This window comes from Malaclemys terrapin, chromosome 1 (genome assembly GCF_027887155.1).
Source record: "Malaclemys terrapin pileata isolate rMalTer1 chromosome 1, rMalTer1.hap1, whole genome shotgun sequence".
NCBI classification, from domain to species: Eukaryota; Metazoa; Chordata; order Testudines; family Emydidae; genus Malaclemys; species Malaclemys terrapin.
In genome coordinates, this window is record NC_071505.1 from 248538975 (window position 1) to 248557713 (window position 18739).

The 18739-nt window shown below is 39.7% G+C and overlaps 1 protein-coding gene across 3 annotated transcripts in view; it reads left to right on the forward strand.

The window, feature by feature from the left end:
* Positions 1–221: 221 nt before the first annotated feature.
* The window catches only part of NDFIP2 (Nedd4 family interacting protein 2), a 65265-nt gene continuing 46747 nt past the window's right edge, over positions 222–18739 (forward strand). The window contains exon 1 of one of the 3 annotated variants that reach the window (XM_054011859.1): positions 222–369. In XM_054011859.1, coding sequence (XP_053867834.1) covers positions 334–369 — 36 coding nt within the window. In that variant the 5' untranslated portion in view covers positions 222–333. The remainder of the gene's footprint in view (positions 370–18739) is intronic. The other 2 variants (XM_054011850.1, XM_054011841.1) reach the window with 2 other exon arrangements.

Here is an 18739-nt window from a genome sequence, read left to right on the forward strand (position 1 = left end):
TGAGGCGCACAGGTGTGTTGGTGTGTAACACGGGCTGGGCCCCGACGTGCACCCCCCGCTTTATTATATGCGTCACGGGCGGCGCCCTCACCTTCGTGCTCCTCCGCAGGGAAGTGGCTGTCGCGCCCCGCCCCCGGAGGGCGGGTCCGAGTCCGGGGAGGCGGTGACGGAGCGAGGGGGCCGGCTCCGGTTCAGAGGCAGCCGCATCCGGAGGGGGAAGGCAGGGCCCAGCCGCTGAACCAGGGCGGTAGCCGCGAGGGGAGAACGAGCCAGCGAGCGGGCGCGGAGGAGCCGGGGTTGGGCCGCGCCACTGTCTGTCCGCGGGCGGCCGGGATGGATCACCACCAGCCCGCCAGCCGCTACCAAGTGGTGAGTGACCGGCCCGGCTCCTTCCGCCGCGCGGGGATCCTCGCTGCGGCCCAGGCGGCTCTGCGGGGCCGGCGCGGGGGGAGCTCACCGCGGCCACTTCCCCGGCTGCGGGGCCTGTGGCCGGAGCCGGGGAGCTCGCACCCTGCCCGAGTCTCTCTGCCCCGGGCGTGGCGGGACGTGGAGCTTCCGCCCCATGGCTGTCACGGAGGAGCCGGCCTGGGTCAGTCTCGTTGCTGTGTTGTTTTGCTGCCGGGACGCTGACGCGGGAGGGGAGCCGGGGAGCCCGGCTTGTTGTGGTGGCTGTATCGGGGTCAGGGGTGGTTACTTCACAGCTTCCGCGAGGGTGGGGCGCTTGGAGGCCTTAGCGAAATGGCTCCGTAGCGCTTAACCTTGATCCCCTTTCGTGGCCCGGCGGCCGAGTGCCTGGCACGTAGGTCGTCCTCGCCCAACCCTTCTCCTGGCTCCTGAACAGCCTTATTTTTGGCGAGTTGAAGGGGAGGAAGGCTTCAGCGCTTCTGCAAGTTAAATCACAGACCGATGTCTCCAGTCATTGCTCGACAAAGATTTATCCAAAGGAGTGAATCTCAAATTAATGACTTATTTTTATATCTGCCTGGCATTGAAAACATGGAAGGGAAATGAAGAGGGGCAGGGGAATTTCCCCAGTCCGGCCTTCCTTCCTTCATATGTGGGCTGGAGTGAATTCGTGTTTTTTTTTTTTTCTTAAATCCTTTTCTGGGTAATCTGTAGTTACCTGGTTCGGAGATATGATTTCTTGTATATGGTCTCATTGGGAGAACTATTCTCCAGATTTTCAAAGAGTCACGTTCAGTTGCTTCTAGATTAAATACACCTTTCTCACTGTGTTGTTTCTCCCTTCCCCAAAACAGTACATTGTCAATGGTGACACTCCATCCTGAATTGATTGTATTATGTCTCTAGTCCCAGTACCTATATTTAACATCACATACATTATGTTTGTAAAATGTAGGCTCAGCAATAGTCGCAAGAGTGAGTTAGAGCAAGCCTGAAGTTTTAGCCTTACTCAATAACTTCCTTATTTTTTGTGGCTTTTAATCATATTTTTAAAGGACCATAATGTTAAAAAAGGTTAATTTGTGTGATGAGTCATAATTATATTTTATTAATATGAATTGTAACTAACTCACTTGTTGTCCAAACTCAGAAGTAAATAATGAAAACAAACTAGTCAGTTTCACTTATATTTAGTCCATTTCCTAGTCTTTCTGGATCTCAGAACCTATTTGGATGTAAACATTTCTGCTGCATTATTTGCAATCTAAAATAAATGTAGATATTTGTGTTGAGATAACATTTTTAGAGTCCTAAAAAACTATTTTTTCAGAACCCACAATGGGGTAGTTGTTAACTCTCCCTTTGATAGATGGGATGTCTTTCACGTGTTACTTGAGTGCTTAACTTGGGGACAGTGCTGGATCCCCATCTGCTCTTGGATAATCACACTGCAGCAGTGTCCTGGAACGTTTTTACCACCAGTACTTTGCCAGCAGCCTATTTCTTTCTGACATAGGCCTTGCTTCTGTGATTGATGTCTTTGTCACGTTGAGACTGGATTATTGCAGTGTATTCCATGGCTACACCTTAAATCATTCTGAAGAATTTGACATGGCCCAAATTGTGGCAGCCTGCTTGCTTACATACACTGCAACCAAGAGGCACTATGTTAACAGTGCTCTTTGATTTGCACTGGCTGCCTCTTGGTTTTCAGGTGGAATTCAAGGTTTTATCTTTGATCTATAGAACATTACAAGGAGAGATTTAAAAGACTGGGACTATTCTTCTTGGAAAAGAAAGGACTAAGGGGGGTATATCATAGAGGTCTAAAATCACAAATGGTGTGGAAAAAGTGAATAATGAAGTATTAGTTACCCCTCCATGTAACATAAGAACCAGGGATTACCCAGTGAAACTAATAGACAGCAGGTTTAAAACAAACAAAAGGAAGTCTTTACGCAATGCACAGTCAACCTGTGGAACTTGTTGCCAGGGGATGTCATGAAGGCCAAAACTATAACTGGATTAAAAAAAGAATTACATAAATTCATGGAGGATAGGTCCATCAATGGCTATTAGCCAGGATGGTCAGGGTGCAATATCCTGCTCTGAATGTCCCTAAGCCCTTGATGCTGGGACTGGATTTGGGGTTGGATCACTTGATGATTGCCCTATTGTGTCAAAGGGAATTAATTGGTCTAGCATGGGCCACTGTCAGAAGACCGGCTACTTGACTAAATGGACCTTTGGTTTGACCCACTATGGCCTTTTTTTATATTCAACAAAGGCCTTGCATTTTGATCCACCTAGTTATAAAAAGGGGAGAGGGCTGCTGGTAGAGAGTTCTTCATATTGGCACCTTCCTTCTGAAATACCCCATTGCTCCAAGGTCTCCAAGGTCTGAAACAACCTTCTTGGCATACTGTAAAGCCCATCTGAGCAGAATTGGCAGAGGGCGGACATTGTTGAAAGTGTAATTCGTATGGTAGGAGTTTGAAGTTGTATTAAGCCAGAGTGACATCGTTCTCCCACTACGAGAAAGGGACCAAGTTACCTTCTCCGTTGGATCATATGAATTGGTACCATAAACTCCCTGAACATTAAATCTCACCAAATGAGGGTCAATCCATCCTCATCATCATATCCACTCATTATACCCCACACCCAAACATAGCCACTCTATGAACTTCATACCCTCATATCTCAATACCTGTACTTTGACCCATCAACCTTTTACCCCCAATCGGGGATATTGCAGATTATGTATTCCTTATGCCACCTGATCTTAAACTAAACTTTGCACCCTCGATAATCTGTACGTTATTCCCTAGTAACCAGAAACTTCTATGCTCAAACTGTTCACTTTTTTTTTAACATCATCTTAATAAAATTTTTAATTCATTTGATTGATGTGTGCATGATGGAAGGAAGAAGCATATGTCAGCTTGTTTTTCATGTCCTTTTGTTTTTTAAATATGAATAAGGTGCCCAGATTTTTGGATGAGTGCCCTTGTGGGTGGAGTTCCTACAAGTGCAATTGAAATAAATGCAAGAGGTAGTTCAAATAGCTCACCACATAAATTACCTGAAAATGACTACATAAAGGTTAATGTAAATGAATTTTGTAATTATAGCAATTTTTGCTATTAACTTCATTCAACTTTTTTACATTAAAATAGTGTGCACTGAACTTGGATTAGGTCACAGTGAGAATAACATGCTTAATTTACAGTATATGCCAACATTTTGAAAGGGTTATTGTTGTATCATAGGAAGGACCATGACTGTTTCAGTCATATTTTATCCTGTCCATCAGCATGCAGACAGACCTGACACTATCAACTGTATCAAATACAATTGTGCACATACTGTAATGGCTCTAAAGGGTGGAAGAACCAAAACTGTTTTAGATTCACTGTACAATATTAGCACCTTGCCATGACAGCACATAATCTTATTTTGAAGATGGTAATAGGCGTTTCTAATACTTGGTTTTGTGAGCCTCCCACTCCCTATTGCTAAGCTCATTAAATCCAACCAGTACCATAACTGCATTGTGTGTATCTTTTTTTTCTTTTTTCTGGTATGATAATAGCAAATATGGATTTCTTTTCTTTTCTCCCTCTCCAGCTCTTTGAGCTGTTTTCTCCCCAACCTTTCCTCTTGCTGTGACTCCAGGATATTTTTTCTGGTAAATACATCAGGATGATGAATTAATTCTCCTACTATTGTTGACTGAATAATTAATGCTTCTATGGCTTTTGAGGAAGTAGATCATCAACTTCCCGTAAAAAGTTTTTCAAAAAGATCATTTTTGTTCAGTTTAATGAACATTAAGTTACAATTTTAACTCAACACACACTGTTCTGCATAAGAACTTTTGACTCCAACATTTCCTTGCTTTATTTCTTTGACAGAATTTATTGAAGATTCAAAATATTAAAAGAACAAAACTTTCTCTACCATTTTTGGATAAAAATACAAATATATTTTTAATATGTTAAATTGCAGTGTTTTAACGGTTGTATTTGCAAATACAATCAGGGGAGGGGGAGAGTTGCAAACTAAGACCCATAAGTAGATCAGAGTGTTATGTAACTTTCTCTCTCCTAGGACATGTGTAATTGGTAATGCTCTCTATACCTCCTTTTCTGTTGCACTTCTGCTGTGCTGTGAACAACTGGGTAGAATTTTGTCATCCTCATCCTATTGGGATATGACAATTGTCACCCTTTTTTCATATTTTCTTCCTTTTCCCCTCAGTAACTTGTAAACTGAAGTCTTATTGGTTCAAGTGCTTTACAATTCGAAAATCTCATTATGAACGTGAACAGTGCTGCTATGCCCTTTTCTGTTTCGCCCCTTTGTCTCCTTTTTCCTGCTCGGTTCATTGTCAGGTAATTGAAGGGAGACATCAACCCTAGTGGAATTGTAACAGCAGAGAGAAATTTCTTCAGTAATCAGTTTTCCCCACAGCTTCTTATTTGTATGCTCGTTTTCTTCTTTAATTAGGATAGTATTATTCTGGTGTCTAATTGTTTTAATTTTTTTATTCAAACATGTCTGCAGAAAAATCTGGCTTTATTTTTTTTTAATTGATATGTTGGTCCCTATTGGAGTAGAACACTAGCAATAGAGTAGTTAACTGCAAATATATAGAAGCTAGGGCTGTCAAGCAATTAAAAAAATTTTAATTAATCGTGCAATTAAAAAAAATTAATGGCACGATTAAACCATAATAGAATACCATTTAAATATTTTTGGATGTTTTCTACGTTTTTCAAATATCTTGATTTCAATTACAACACAGAATACAAAGTGTACAGTGCTCACTTTTTATATTTTTTGATTGCAAGTATTTTCACCGTAAAAAACTAAAATAGTATATTTCAATTCACCTAATACAGGTACTGTAGTGCAATCTCTTTATCATGAAAGTTGAATTTACAAATGTCGAATTATATTAAAAAAAAAAAATGCACTCAAAAATAATACAACGTGGAACTTTAGAGCCTCCAAGTCCACTCAGTCCTACTTCTTGTTCAGCCAATCGCTCAGACAAACAAGTTTGTTTACATTTGCAGGAGATAATGTTGCCCGCTTCTTATTTATAATGTCACCTGACAGTGAGAACAGGCATTCTCATGGCACAGTCGTAGCTGGCGTCGCCAGGTATTTGCTTGCCAGATGCGCTAAAGATTCATATGTCCTTTCATGCTTCAACCACCATTCCAGGGGACATGCATCCATGCTGATGACAGGTTCTGCTCGATAACAATCCAAAGCAGTACAGACTGTCGCATGTTCATTTTCATTATCTGAGTCAGATGCCACCAGTAGAAGGTTGATATTTCTTTTTTGGTGTTTTGGGTTCTGTAGTTTCCATATCGGACTGTTGGTCTTTTAAGACTTCTGAAATCATGCTCCACTCCTCGCCTCTCTCTCCGATTTTGGAAGGTACTTCAGGTTCTTAAACCTTGGTTTGAGTGCTGTAGCTATCTTTAGAAATTTCACATTGGTACCTACTTTGTGTTTTGTGAAATCTGCAGTGCAAGTGTCATCATCCAAGACTGCTATAACATGAAATATGTGGCAAAATGCGAGTAAAACAGAGCAGGAGATGTACAATTCTCTCCCCAGGAGTTCAGTCACAAATTTTAATTAATGCATTATTTTTTTAATGAGCATCATCAGGATGGAAGCATGTCCCCTGGAATGGTGGCTGAAGCATGAAGGGACATATACATCTTTAGCACATCTGGCAAGTAAATACCTGGTGATGCCAGCTACAACAGTGCCATGAAACGCCTGTTCTCACTTTCAGGTGACGTAAATAAGAAGAGGGCAGGATTATCTCCTGTAAATGTAAACAAACTTGTTTATCTTAGTGATTGGCTGAACAAGAAGTAGGACTGAGTAAACCAGTAGGTTCTGAAGTTTTACATTGTTTTGTTTTTGAGTGTAGTTATGTAACAAAAAAATATCAATATTTGTAAGTTGAATTTTTCATGACCAAGAGATTGCACTATAGTACTTGTATGAGGTGAATTGAAAAATACTATCTCTCATTGATCCTTTGTACAGTGTAACTATTTGTAATAAAAATAATCTATACTTTGATTTCAGTTACAACACAGAATACAATATATATGAAAATGTAGAAAAACATCCACATTATTTAATAAATTTCCGTTGGTTTTCTGTTGTTTAACAGTTCAATTAAACTGCGATTAATCGACAGCCCTTATGAAACTTGTAAACCATTAAGTTTTAAAGTTTGGGATAGTGTTCATGTTTGTGCCTTTCTAGGAAATATGTTGTTTTGCATTACTAATAAATTCCAGGGTAAAATTTTCAAAAGCACCAGAGTGCTTTGGGTATCTAAGTCCTATTGAAAGTCAGTGGGACACAAGTGCTTAAGTCGCTTAAGGAATCTTTAAAAATTTTTACCCATAGTACTTGACTAAGGTCCTTGATGATCTTTCAGCAAGCAATGTTTTTTCAGTACTGAAGAGTTGCCATAAGATCCAGAACGACGTTATTGTGGGACCCAAGGCAAAGTAACGTGGTTCATTCTGCCTTCCTCTGAGTAAATCAACCATGTTCATGTACAGTTACACCCCCTGCCTTCCCAGGAGGACCCCTCAGTTATGAAATTCAGTGGTTCCTGATGAACATCCCTTCCCACTTGCAACACACATAGTGGAAAACCAGGAGATGTAACCAAACAATAACCCTCTATTAGGAAGGTCCCATTTTGCTTATAAAACCTGTTGCAATCTGCCATCTCTGAGTCACATAATTCCACATATGGGAATTAGGGAGGATGCTCTGGCTGCTAGGTCATGAGTGTGTGTGTGTGTGTGTGTGTGTGTGTGAGATGTCAGGCTCTAAGTAATGGATGCTATGCAGGGTGTAGTCTACTGATGATTGCTGTGTTTTACCCTAGTGGTAGGCACATTCATTACGCTCTAATCAAGATAGATAAGTTATTTAGAAAATGTAAGATCATTGTTCTGCAAGGTACACGTGTCTGGACCTCGATGTTACAGTAGAGGCAGGTGTGATTTAGAAAACCTAACACCATACATAGTGCATTAAAAGATAAAAAATATTGTTCTTTCGCTTTACACGCGGGTATACATTGTGATGCACAGTTATTTGTGATATCAATTTAAACAAACTTTTTCATACTTCTTCACATGCTAAATTTTCTCAGTTGTCTTTTCCATTTTGTGAAATTGTGCTTTTTTCTGTATCATTACAGTAGGTTGAGTGCTTGTAGGGTTTTTGGTTTATAAAACATGCATCCAGTGCAAACACTGGCTATATTTGCAACTAATTAAAGTACCACAAGCTAGAAATAATAAAATACATCAGTCAGTTCAGCTTCTTCAGTTGTCACCATGCAAGCATTCAAATTAAATTGAACCTACTCAGGAAACTTGGAAAACGCTTTAGTTAAGTCTCCTCTTTTTTCCCCTCCCTCATCCCGGCTCCCCATGGCACTGAGCCTAAAATTTGACTGACAAAGATATTGGTTTTCCATTTTTATTGCTTTATGATGTATGTAGAGAGAGAGAGACTGTTTACATTAGAAATTCTGATCCTGTTGATCTTGGAGAACCTTCTGATGACTGGTATCACTGAATAGATCAAACTAATTTATATAACAATATTCCATTGTTTGGTTTTTTTCCCCCATTGAAGCAATTGTGATACAGTAGATACAAGGTACCGAAAATTGAAGATAGTGTTTTGCTTTTAAACATCTGTTTAAAAACAATGAAACATTGCCACATCCCAGTGACAACCTTTACAGTCTTCACTGTAATGCCTAAGACAGTCATACTGACATTTTTAATGAGTATAAATCCACTGTCCATTGAAGGTTAAAATTTTCTTCAATGCAGTGGGCTTGTGCAAGACTTTGTCCTCCTTAAGCTCCAAGTTATATAGCACAGAAGAACTAATGTAGTGAAATGAGCTGTACCCTCAAAGAACCGGCCTCTTGCATACTAGCTCAGTCTGGAATTTAGTACTGTACTGAAATATATAGAGTAACTTATTAAAAATGAGAAAATAAGTTGATGTAATCATGAATGGACAATACTTTCAGCTGCAAGTAAAAGCTTTTTTTTTTGTTTTTGGTTTAATGTCACGAGTAGGTACATTTTCATTTGAGTAACTTTAATCAGTTTTTTACCCTTTCATTAGTGAATGAAGGAAGATAGCTATCAAATTTCCTCTTGATATAACCTCAGATAGGGTGGTGCTGTTTTTAAATCTTTTAAAAATATATATATAAACAGCAGATTCTATGTGTACATAATTTCATTTGCAGGCTAAAATTAAAGTACATGGTTTTTATATACGTGGTAAACTTATATTAGTTTATGTTCGTGAGGTAATACGTGTCTTAGCTTGGCCATGTACACCTGACAGACCAGGCAAAATGGAGTGGTATACTTTTACTTTGACTAATCAGTAAATTGAGCAATATAAACAAAGAAACAAAATAAATCTGAGTTCCTCCACTGTTCTGGGTTTCTCACCTTCATGTTCCCCAAATCTAATTGTGAAATGCAAGTGCTCATTGACCTCCAGTTCCTTTTTGAATTGCTGAGCTGTTCATTAACAAGCCAATGTATGTCTTGGGTCATTGTGAAAGATAAGGTCAACTACTTTCTTACGTTTGCATCATACCTTATTTTTGGTGTTATCGTAGCGCCTAGAAATCCCAGTCATGGACCAGTATCCCTTGTGCTAGATGTACAAATGCAGAACAAAAAGACAGTTCCTGCCCCAAACAGCTTACAATCTAATATGTCACAATCAGGTATGAATGGACCTAAAAGAGTAACGCCAGTGAATAATGGTCAAAGGCTTGAATTATTCTTCTTCCAAATTATTTTCTGGTGTTTAAGAATTCTTAATACTGACTGGCAAACCCATCGGCTAAAAATGGTAAAGTGTAACATTGTGACATACCATATATTTTCTTAATTATTAGTATTTTTTCAAAGGTAATGGTTCTATGCAGGGTGGATTTGATTGAAATCAAATTGATTTAAATCATGATTGAAATCACTAGTCAGACTCGATTTAATCATGGATTTCTGCATAAAAGTGCATTCTTGATGGTTGTTATAACCTTAATACATATTCTTCACAACTCACAGATGTAGGTTTCATTTTTAGAAGGTACACACTATATTTTTAAAGTGATTTATTGTGAAAAGTTTTCACATTAGTTTTACAGCTATATCAGAAAATGACTGATTGTTTGGTTATTTCATTTATCAAAGGAAATTGAAGCAGATTTTATGAAGTCCTTGGGAGGTAAACTAGCTCCAATTCAACAGGTTAATTTTTAATATTTGGAGGGTTTTCTTGTCCTGCTATATTAGGAGGCGAACATCACTAGACAGACATTTAAATTGTTTTATTTAACTGAAACAACATTATGTATTCTGGACTTTTTTTTCTTCAACAGCAAACATAATATTTTAACAAAACAAGCATATGATATATATATTTTTAATTTAGTTAAACATTCAAGTTTAACAAAAACAAACCTGATTTTAAAATTGTTAATTAAGGTACTGAAGTCCCAAGCTGGCAGGGAAAACGGGCTCAGAGGTAGTCTCAGCACATCAGATGGCAGTCCCAACCGTCACAATCTCACTCAGTTCCTTCCAAATTTCAACAGCGTCAGCAATAAAACAGCTATTTCCCTGCATTTTGTTCTAGGCTACAGAAATAGGCTTCAGGGTACTCGGCATGTGTTGAGCATTTCTCTTAAGCCCAATGTTGAGAACTTTGGCTGTGACAGTGCCATCTACAGTAACTCTCCACTTAACTTCCTCTCACTTAATGTTGTTTCGATCTTATGTCCCTGCTCAATTATAGAACATGTTCCATTTAAAGTTGTGCAATGCTTCACTATAACAGTTTGGCTGCCTGGTTTGTCCTCAGTTGGCAGCCCACCTATCAGCTCCCCTATGCCCCCCCCCCCCATCCGCTGGCACACCCCGCGGATCAGCCCCTTACCCCTCTTCCCCCGGCCTCCTGCCCACAGCAATCAACTGGCTTGCGGTGTTCAGGAGGCAGGGGGGAGAAGCAGGACTCGGCGTGCAGGCTTCCCCTCCCTCCCCTGCCTCCCGAACGCCACAAGCCAGCTGATTGCCTTGGGCAGGAGCAAAGACTGGGCGCAGTTCCCCCCTGCCCACAGCAGTCAGCTGGCTTGCAGCGTTCAGGAGGGAGGGGGAGGACGGTGTGCGGAGTAAAGGGGGGGGAGGGGAAGAAGAGGCAGGTTAAGTGTCGGGGTTTGGGGGAAGGGGTGGCGTGGGTGGGCCGAGGGTTGAGCCCCCCTCCCCCCATCCCTGGTGCTTGCAGAGTAGGGGAAGCTGTGCAACGTGCTTCTCCTACCCTACAGCACCTTCAGCCTCCTTGCCTGCCTCATTGTCTCCAGTGCCAGTGGGCTGTGCCTGTGTGGGGTAAGGCGGGGGTACCACCCAACTCTAGTACTGTACTGTATGGCAAAAAAATTCCCTGGAACAAAACACTCCCATTTACATTCATTCTTATGGGGAAATTGGATTCTCTGAACATAGTTTGTTAGTCACATTTTTCAGGAACATAACTACAATGTTAAGTGAGGAGTTACTGTGTTTGTTTATTTCAGGATTTTGTTCACAAACTGTCATCAGATTAGGCCCCAGCCATGATCCCCGTCCTGCCCTCCGAACCCCTTGGTCCCAGCCTGGAGCACCCTCCTGCACCCCCAACTCATCCCCAGGCCCACCCTAGAACCAACACCCCCAGCCAAAGCTCTCACCCCTTCCTGCACCCTAACCCCCAATTCCATGAGCATTCATAGCCCACCATACAATTTCCATACCCAGATGTGGCCCTTGGGCCAAAAAGTTTGCCCACCTCTGCTCTAGACCTTTTGCACACTACTCAATTTCTCTTTCATATACTTTATCCAGCAATTTGCCTGTGACATCTGCTCTGTTGCGTGGGACTGTATCCTGGTCTTAATGACTGAACCATGTTAATGAAGTGTAGGTTTTCAATCATATGGAAAGGAGCGTGTGTTGCATAAACAAACTGGGCAATTTTTCCATCAATTACCTCTTCTTTGTAATCTGGTTCTTATCACAAACTTCTCTATGAAGATGGAGTGTTTTGGGTTTTTTTGCTACAGGATATACTGTGGCTATGTGACATACATGATGTGACTGAAATGCTATCATTGGCAGATAACGCTGAAACTATAGAAAATGATGGTGGTGATCTTGAAAGTGGATAGTCTTCAGAATCCTGTATGTTGAGGATAGATTCTCCTAAACAAAATAAGTCAATGCAGTTATTTAATTATTATTACCGTACTGCTCATTTAGTATTACTCATTGCATTCACTGACACTCAGTATTACTTTAAAGGTGAAATTGTAAAAGGAAGATCTGCCTATTTCAGCTATTTATTTATTTTTGATCACAACTGCATCTAAAATGATAGTACCATAGAGTAACAACTATATTTTTTGCTCAAACATGAGAATTCAAGAATAGTCCAGAAGGAAGATAGGCAGTCCTTAAGAAAGAAGTATGAAATAAAAAAGTTTACCAACCCGAAGATCCTGCATGTTCAGACATGTTCCTCTCATCATCTTCAACCCAGCTTCCTCCTGAGCATGTTATTTCTGGAGAGACAAATCCACAGTCTGAGAACTGCAAAACGAAGTATCTCTGACGGTATCTTCTAGACCAATGGTTCTCAAAGCCGGTCCGCCGCTTGTTCAGGGAAAGCCCCTGGCAGGTCGGGCCGGTTTGTTTACCTGCCACGTCCGCAGGTTCGGCCAATCGTGGCTCCCACTGGCCACCGTTCTCCGCTTTTTCAGGCCAATGGGGGCTGCGGGAAGCGGCGCGAGCCGAGGGGTATGCTGCCGCCCTTCCCGCAGCCCCCATTGGCCCTGAACAAGCGGTGGACTGGCTTTGAGAACCACTGTTCTAGACTGAGCACTGAGTCCCATTGGATAGATAGAAAGATTAACCTAAATCTTCTGTAAAGAAGCCCCTGGAAACCCATATGGTTGGGTCCCTAATCCATGAACTACTGGAACTCATTTACAAAACTTTTCTTAGACATTATGTGAATATATTGTCTCATACTATAGAATTAGAGTTTATAATCCCTATTCCATGATGATCTCTTTGAGCTATAATGCATCTGTTTTTTTTCCCTAAAAAAAAATACGATTTTTTTTTCAAACCATTGATTTTTATCCACCCTGGTTCTATGCATTTTTTCACTCATTACTTGTTTTCTGGGTAAGTAATACCATTTTTGCTCTGGTAATTGTTTGTCTCAGTGTTTGAGGGGGAAAAAAAGATCCTCTTACTCAGCCTGTACTTGAAAGTTGTTAGTATATTTATATAAACACTTAGAAGTTATTTTCTCTTGTGGGCTTTCCGAGATGTCACATCTTCTCAGTTGTAAGAACTGTAAAGGACTATCATAAATTTGTCATCTTCAGTGCTTGAAACTAATTTAATTCTTTTATCATCTTATTAGTAAGATGGGTTAATTAAGGTAATGTAACATTTTTATTATTGGCTCATTTTATTATACTTTTATTGTTAACTCCTTTAATAGAAATTTACATTAAAAGTATCAACTAACTGTGTGTCAAAGCAAAGAATCTTATACACAGAGCATGTAATGACATCTACATTTAAGGTTGCACAGGCTTTTCCATTTTTAGCTGCTTAAACTTTGTCACTATTCTACCCTTGGGGCTAAAATTTAGCAGATATGTTCTTATCCCTGGGGTGTGTGTGTTGTTTATGCAAAATCAGATGTTTTTGATGGTGAAAAATTATTTTCCCATTTTAAAAAAGCAACAATATTTTTACACCAGCTTTAGGTGATAGATTTGAAATTTGGCTAGGAGACAGTTCTTAGGTTGTGGCGGAACCTTTTGAATCATCTGCGGCATGTCATCACAACCTGCACTTAGTGTGAAGCAGTCTTGTCTCTGCCTGCTGTGGATCAGCTCGCTGAAACCACCAGCCTCTGGCAGCACAAAGCGCTACTTTCCGGGCTCACTCTTTCCGTACTGGTAGCGATAGACATGCACCAAGCCCCGTGTTGTTGGAGCATTCCATACAGCGTCCAGTCCCTTATCCCCTGAACACTCACAGAATTACCAGGCCTGCTATTCTCAAAGTAACACTATACACCAGCTTGTAAGATTCACCCCATGACCAGCACTTTGCTTACCACTACAGCACTTAGGTATATTTGTTTTGTTAATATCACACAGTTCTCTTCCTTGTTTTCAAAGATGCCTGGTTGAGACCCCTTTTTCATGAAGCAAAAGCACTGTCATCCTTCCCTCTCTCTTCCCCCCCCCCCCCCCCCCTCTCGAGTGAAGGGTGCCAGCGTGTTGTCTTGCCTCCAAATAGTAAAGCAAACCTTTGGAGTGCACCCACCAGGTAGGATTTTCTCCCCCTGCTGTTTTTTTTTTTCTTTTCTTCCTGTTTGATTCTTTTTGAAGTCTCCACAATTCTTCATTTGCATTCAGTTAAGGTTTGTGATGCGAGACCTGTTGTGAATCAGTCAATATTCAGTTTGCATGGACATTTCTTGTCTGATAGAACCTGTTTGGCACCTTTGCTGGTGACTAATACCTTTAAAACAGACTTTAAGGTCGTATTTTCAGTATATATACATAATTCCTTACATAGCATTTGTACATACATTTCACAATAATATGAATAACCAGTGACACACTGGATTTCATTTGAGACTTCACATGGTATTCTTTGGTGAACCTGAATGTACATACCAAAATCAGAAGATTGCTGTAACGTCCTTGCAAGTTGGTAGTGAGGTTCTTGGGACATGTGTACTTGTGCAGAGCCAACCATGGGAAATTCATGGGCAGAGTTGTGCATTTCTCTGTGCTGAGTGAAAGAAGCACCACTAGTGTTGAGACTTGCATTTGTGCCTTGCGGGGTGGGGGGAGAAGAGAGAGAGAGCATCGAGAGAACAAATCTAGGGAAAATGATTCTGCACAGCTACTTTCCCCACCAAAATGGCGTGGGGGTAAGAAACTGCAATTGAAGCAGTATAAGGAAAGGCGTTCTCCTGGCTCAGAGCCTAGAACATGAGTTACAAACGTAACTGGGTTTCATAAAGCTGAATGCTCACAGCCCATATTTAGCAAGGCCTCACACCTCTAAGACAAATATAATGTCATCTATGCTTTGCAGATGAATAACTGAGGATAGAGGTGGCCCAAGGTTAAAGGAAGTTTTGGGGAGAATTGAGACTACACCCAGGGTTTCTGATGTGGTAGATCCAAGTCTGCTCCATTATGCGCTAATATCTCAAACAAAAAAGTATTGCATCTCTGTGCTTGGCCTTGATATTTGAAAGATGTGGTGGCTAGTGTTGCAATGCTCTTAAATCCTCAGTTGAAAAAACACAATGTAAATGCAGACTGTCATGAACTCTGTGTTTTCCAGATTTGGAGGGGGAAAACCAGGGATTGAGGGCAAGAATTTAAAAAAATAGAGGTCTAAAATTAGGCCCTTAAGTGAGATTCTCAGAAATGCCTAAGTCATTTAGGTGTGCAAGTTCCAATGATTTTCTGACAAGATAATTAGGAGTTTCACACTCTACCCCTAAATCTGTACTCAACTTTTAAACTGTTTTAGAAAAACTTGGCAATAGGCATAACCACTGGGTGTGAAATCAACAGGCCGTCTAATCAATATTTGAGTGAAAGTATGCTGTGTTGTGCATGTGGGGTGAGCAAACTTAGCTGTGTAGTGAATGTCATTGATTGCACATTTTAAATATTGCACTTTGCCACGTGCATGCAAGCTTGGACAGGTCACTTAATTTTTCTCTTTTAAATCTTTTCCTCTCACCTGTAAAATGATGCTACTTATTAGTGCTACTTTATAAAGTGCTTTTTAAACCTAGAAATAAGTGCTGCTATTTCCGTTTCATAAATGTGAAAATGGACACACATTTGATTTCCCTGGCTGGATTTGTGGTTAGTGGATTTGTGTGAACATTGGCAAATAAATTAACTTCTATTTACTTTACTAATCCCATATCTGAAATGGGACTACACCTCTATAAATTAACAGTGGAAGCAGCAAGTGACTCAACCCTTGCTCTGTCTTAGCTCACCCCATATCACAGTCTTTCGTGCAGGTCTTTGTGGGACAGGCAAAGACTCTGATTTAGAAAAATAAAATACTAACTTTGAATGTTATGGACCTAACAAGATGTGCAAAAATCTGTCAATTTGTTTCTGTTTGCAATCCCATTCCTCTCTTTTTGTGTCATTTTAGGTTGCCGGAGACCTGTCTCCTTTTTTATTTGTAAATCACAGATTATATAGTGAATAAATATTTCTACAAATATATTAAATATAATTATGTAACACCATTAATATTTGTAATAGAATAATACTACATTTATTCATAAAGTAAAATAATGGTCTTGCTGCAAGCAGTATACCACTAGAGAAATTGGATCACAATAAAAATTTGTGAATGCATTTTAAGGAAAATAAGTCAAGCCAGCAGACCACTTCAAAAAACAAAAACAAAAAAAACCCCTTCCTCTCCCCACTCCCCATGCTTACCTGTCCAAGGCCTGTTCTACCAGCCTTATGAGTATCTTAACTTTGAGTGGTCCTATTGATTACTCACAGAAATTGAGTGAAAGTAAAGAGAGTGAGCTTAAGGAACTATTAAGCTGTTCAGTCTTAATCAGAACAAGGCTATGTGCAGCGTTCTTGCAAAATTTCACTTCCTCACTCAGTAGTATATTTAATTTCTTTTTTTGACAGGCATTTTTTAAAAATACTATTTGGTCTCTCTCCAGTGCTAAAAGCTGGATGAGTAGATTTTGTGACCCTTTTGCAAGGTTGATGTACAATATATGTCACAATTTTTAGTGTGCCAGAGCAGATTATTAACAGGGTTTTGGAAGTCATTAGTATATTTAATAATAATTGGCATGTTCACCTCCCAAAAGTGTGTGTGGTTTTTTTTGTTTTTTGTTTTTTGTTTGTTTTTTTTGTGTGTTTTATAAAGGTATCATTTTAAGCATGGGTTTAGCAGGAAAAGAGAAGTGGTACTAAGGAGGTATTAAGTCACTTCTTAAGTGTTCATAGCCTGTCATCACATGCTGGAATTAATGTTTCAGGGCAGTGAAATACTAATGTTTTGACTAGAGCTGTCCATTAATTGCAGTTAACTAAAAAAAATTAATCGTGATTAAAAAAGTTAATCTCTATTAATCGCACTGTTAAGCAATCAAATACCAATTGAAATTTATTACAGGTTTCAGAGTAGCAGCCGTGTTAGTCTGTATCCGCAAAAAGAACAGGAGTACTTGTGGCACCTTAGAAACTAACAAATTTATTTGAGCATAAGCTTTCGTGGGCTTATGCTCAAGTAAATTTGTTAGTATCTAAGGTGCCATAAGTACTCCTGTTCTTTTTGCAAAATTTATTACATATTTTTGTACAGTTTTTCTACTTTTTGAAATATGTTGATTTCCATTACAACACAATACAAAGTGTACAGTGCTCACTTTATATTTATTACAAATATTTACACTGTAAAAATGATAAACTAAAGAGAGTATTTTTCAATTCACGTCCAAGTACTGTATTACAATCTCTTTATCGTGAAAGTGTAACTTACAAATGTAGAATTTTGTTATTACATTGTCTTAGCAAATGACTGAACAAGAAGTAGGACTGAGTGGACTTGTAGGCTCTAAAGTTTTACGTAACTGTACTCAAAAACAAAACAAACAATTTTGTTTACATTTATGGGAGATACTGTTGCCTGCTTCTTGTTTACAATGTCACCTGAAAGTGAGAACAGGTGTTCCCATGACACTAGTGTATTTTTCTCCAAATGTCTTGAATGGTGGGCTCACTGTAGTGTTGTGTACTCTAGTCCTGTAGTTCTTGGATAAAATTAAGAAATTGGTGAGCATTTCAAAGGTCTCTAATATGCTCTTTGGTGTCTCAACACTTTTTTCTAAATGAGAACATTATGGAATGTGGAATCAGTTCTTGAATATAATTTAATAATTTTAAATGAAGCCTTTTTTGAACTTATAGAATGGTCTAATGATATGTGGCTTTTAAAGTTAACGTCACAAACATTTATTATTGCATAGGCATTACTAAAGTTATCTTCATTAGTCCGCGTACTCCTAGCATTACTGATTGTCACAGTTCCTAGGCTAACCACACCTCTCACTGCTTTTGGTCTCCTTGAGTGTACTTCGTCAGGCTGCTAGCTGTCACCTTTCTCAGGATAGAATCATGTGATTTCCCCCACTCTTGTACTGGGTTCTGGGAGTAGTCCTCTGGGTATCAATTATGATTACCTCTGCTGGTCTGACATTTGCCCAGCACCTAAAATCTGTTTCCTCTGGCAGCAATGACAGTGGTAACTAGTGACCAAACATCCTTCTCAAAGTAAAATATTATTTACTTAGAACAAAAATATCTCAGTGAAAACATTTTAAAACAATAAACACTCTGCCTGCATGCTTGCTTCTTTCGAAGGCTTACCATTCCCTGGAACTGGGGAAGGCTCAGGCTTGTTTACACTTCTGCAGGAGATGTGGCTGTCTGAGGTCACTGACAGCTTCTAGCCCCTGGCAACTGACAATCACCCCCCTATTGTCAGAGGGCTTTTAGCTGGTCAGTATCCTTTTGATCTCGTTTATTTGCTGGAGACAGGACATAGGATTGTGGAAGTCGGTAGTTTCACCTGTTGTCTTTCAAGTGTGTGCTGCGATATTCTTATCTGAGGAGCAATTGATTTGCCTCCCTAAACAGTCCCCATTACATTCAAGCATTATAGGTGAATAATAAACATATTGGGGCAGTAGAATAAGTTAGTCTATTTCAGTAATTAGGTTACATATCAGATCTTAAACTATTCAAAAGCATGTCATCACACTTCATTTCAGATTTATTTTAAGGAAGAGTCTGATCTTTGACTCACCGTTGCATACAATTCTGATCTAGGAAAGGGCTGTACTTTGTACAGGTCACAGCAGATTCACAAAGCTACATGCAATGTAACTGTAGTCAACTACCTATTACTGGTAAGTATTGAACCGAGAAACACAAGTAATTGAAAAGTCAGAAAATTGAATGGTGGAAGCTAATTCAGTTTGCCTTTTTTCCCTTAAGCAATAGCTTCATACAGTTATTTCTGTGTACATCAGCAAGCATACACAAGGCAGCTTCAGGAAGGTACCTTTT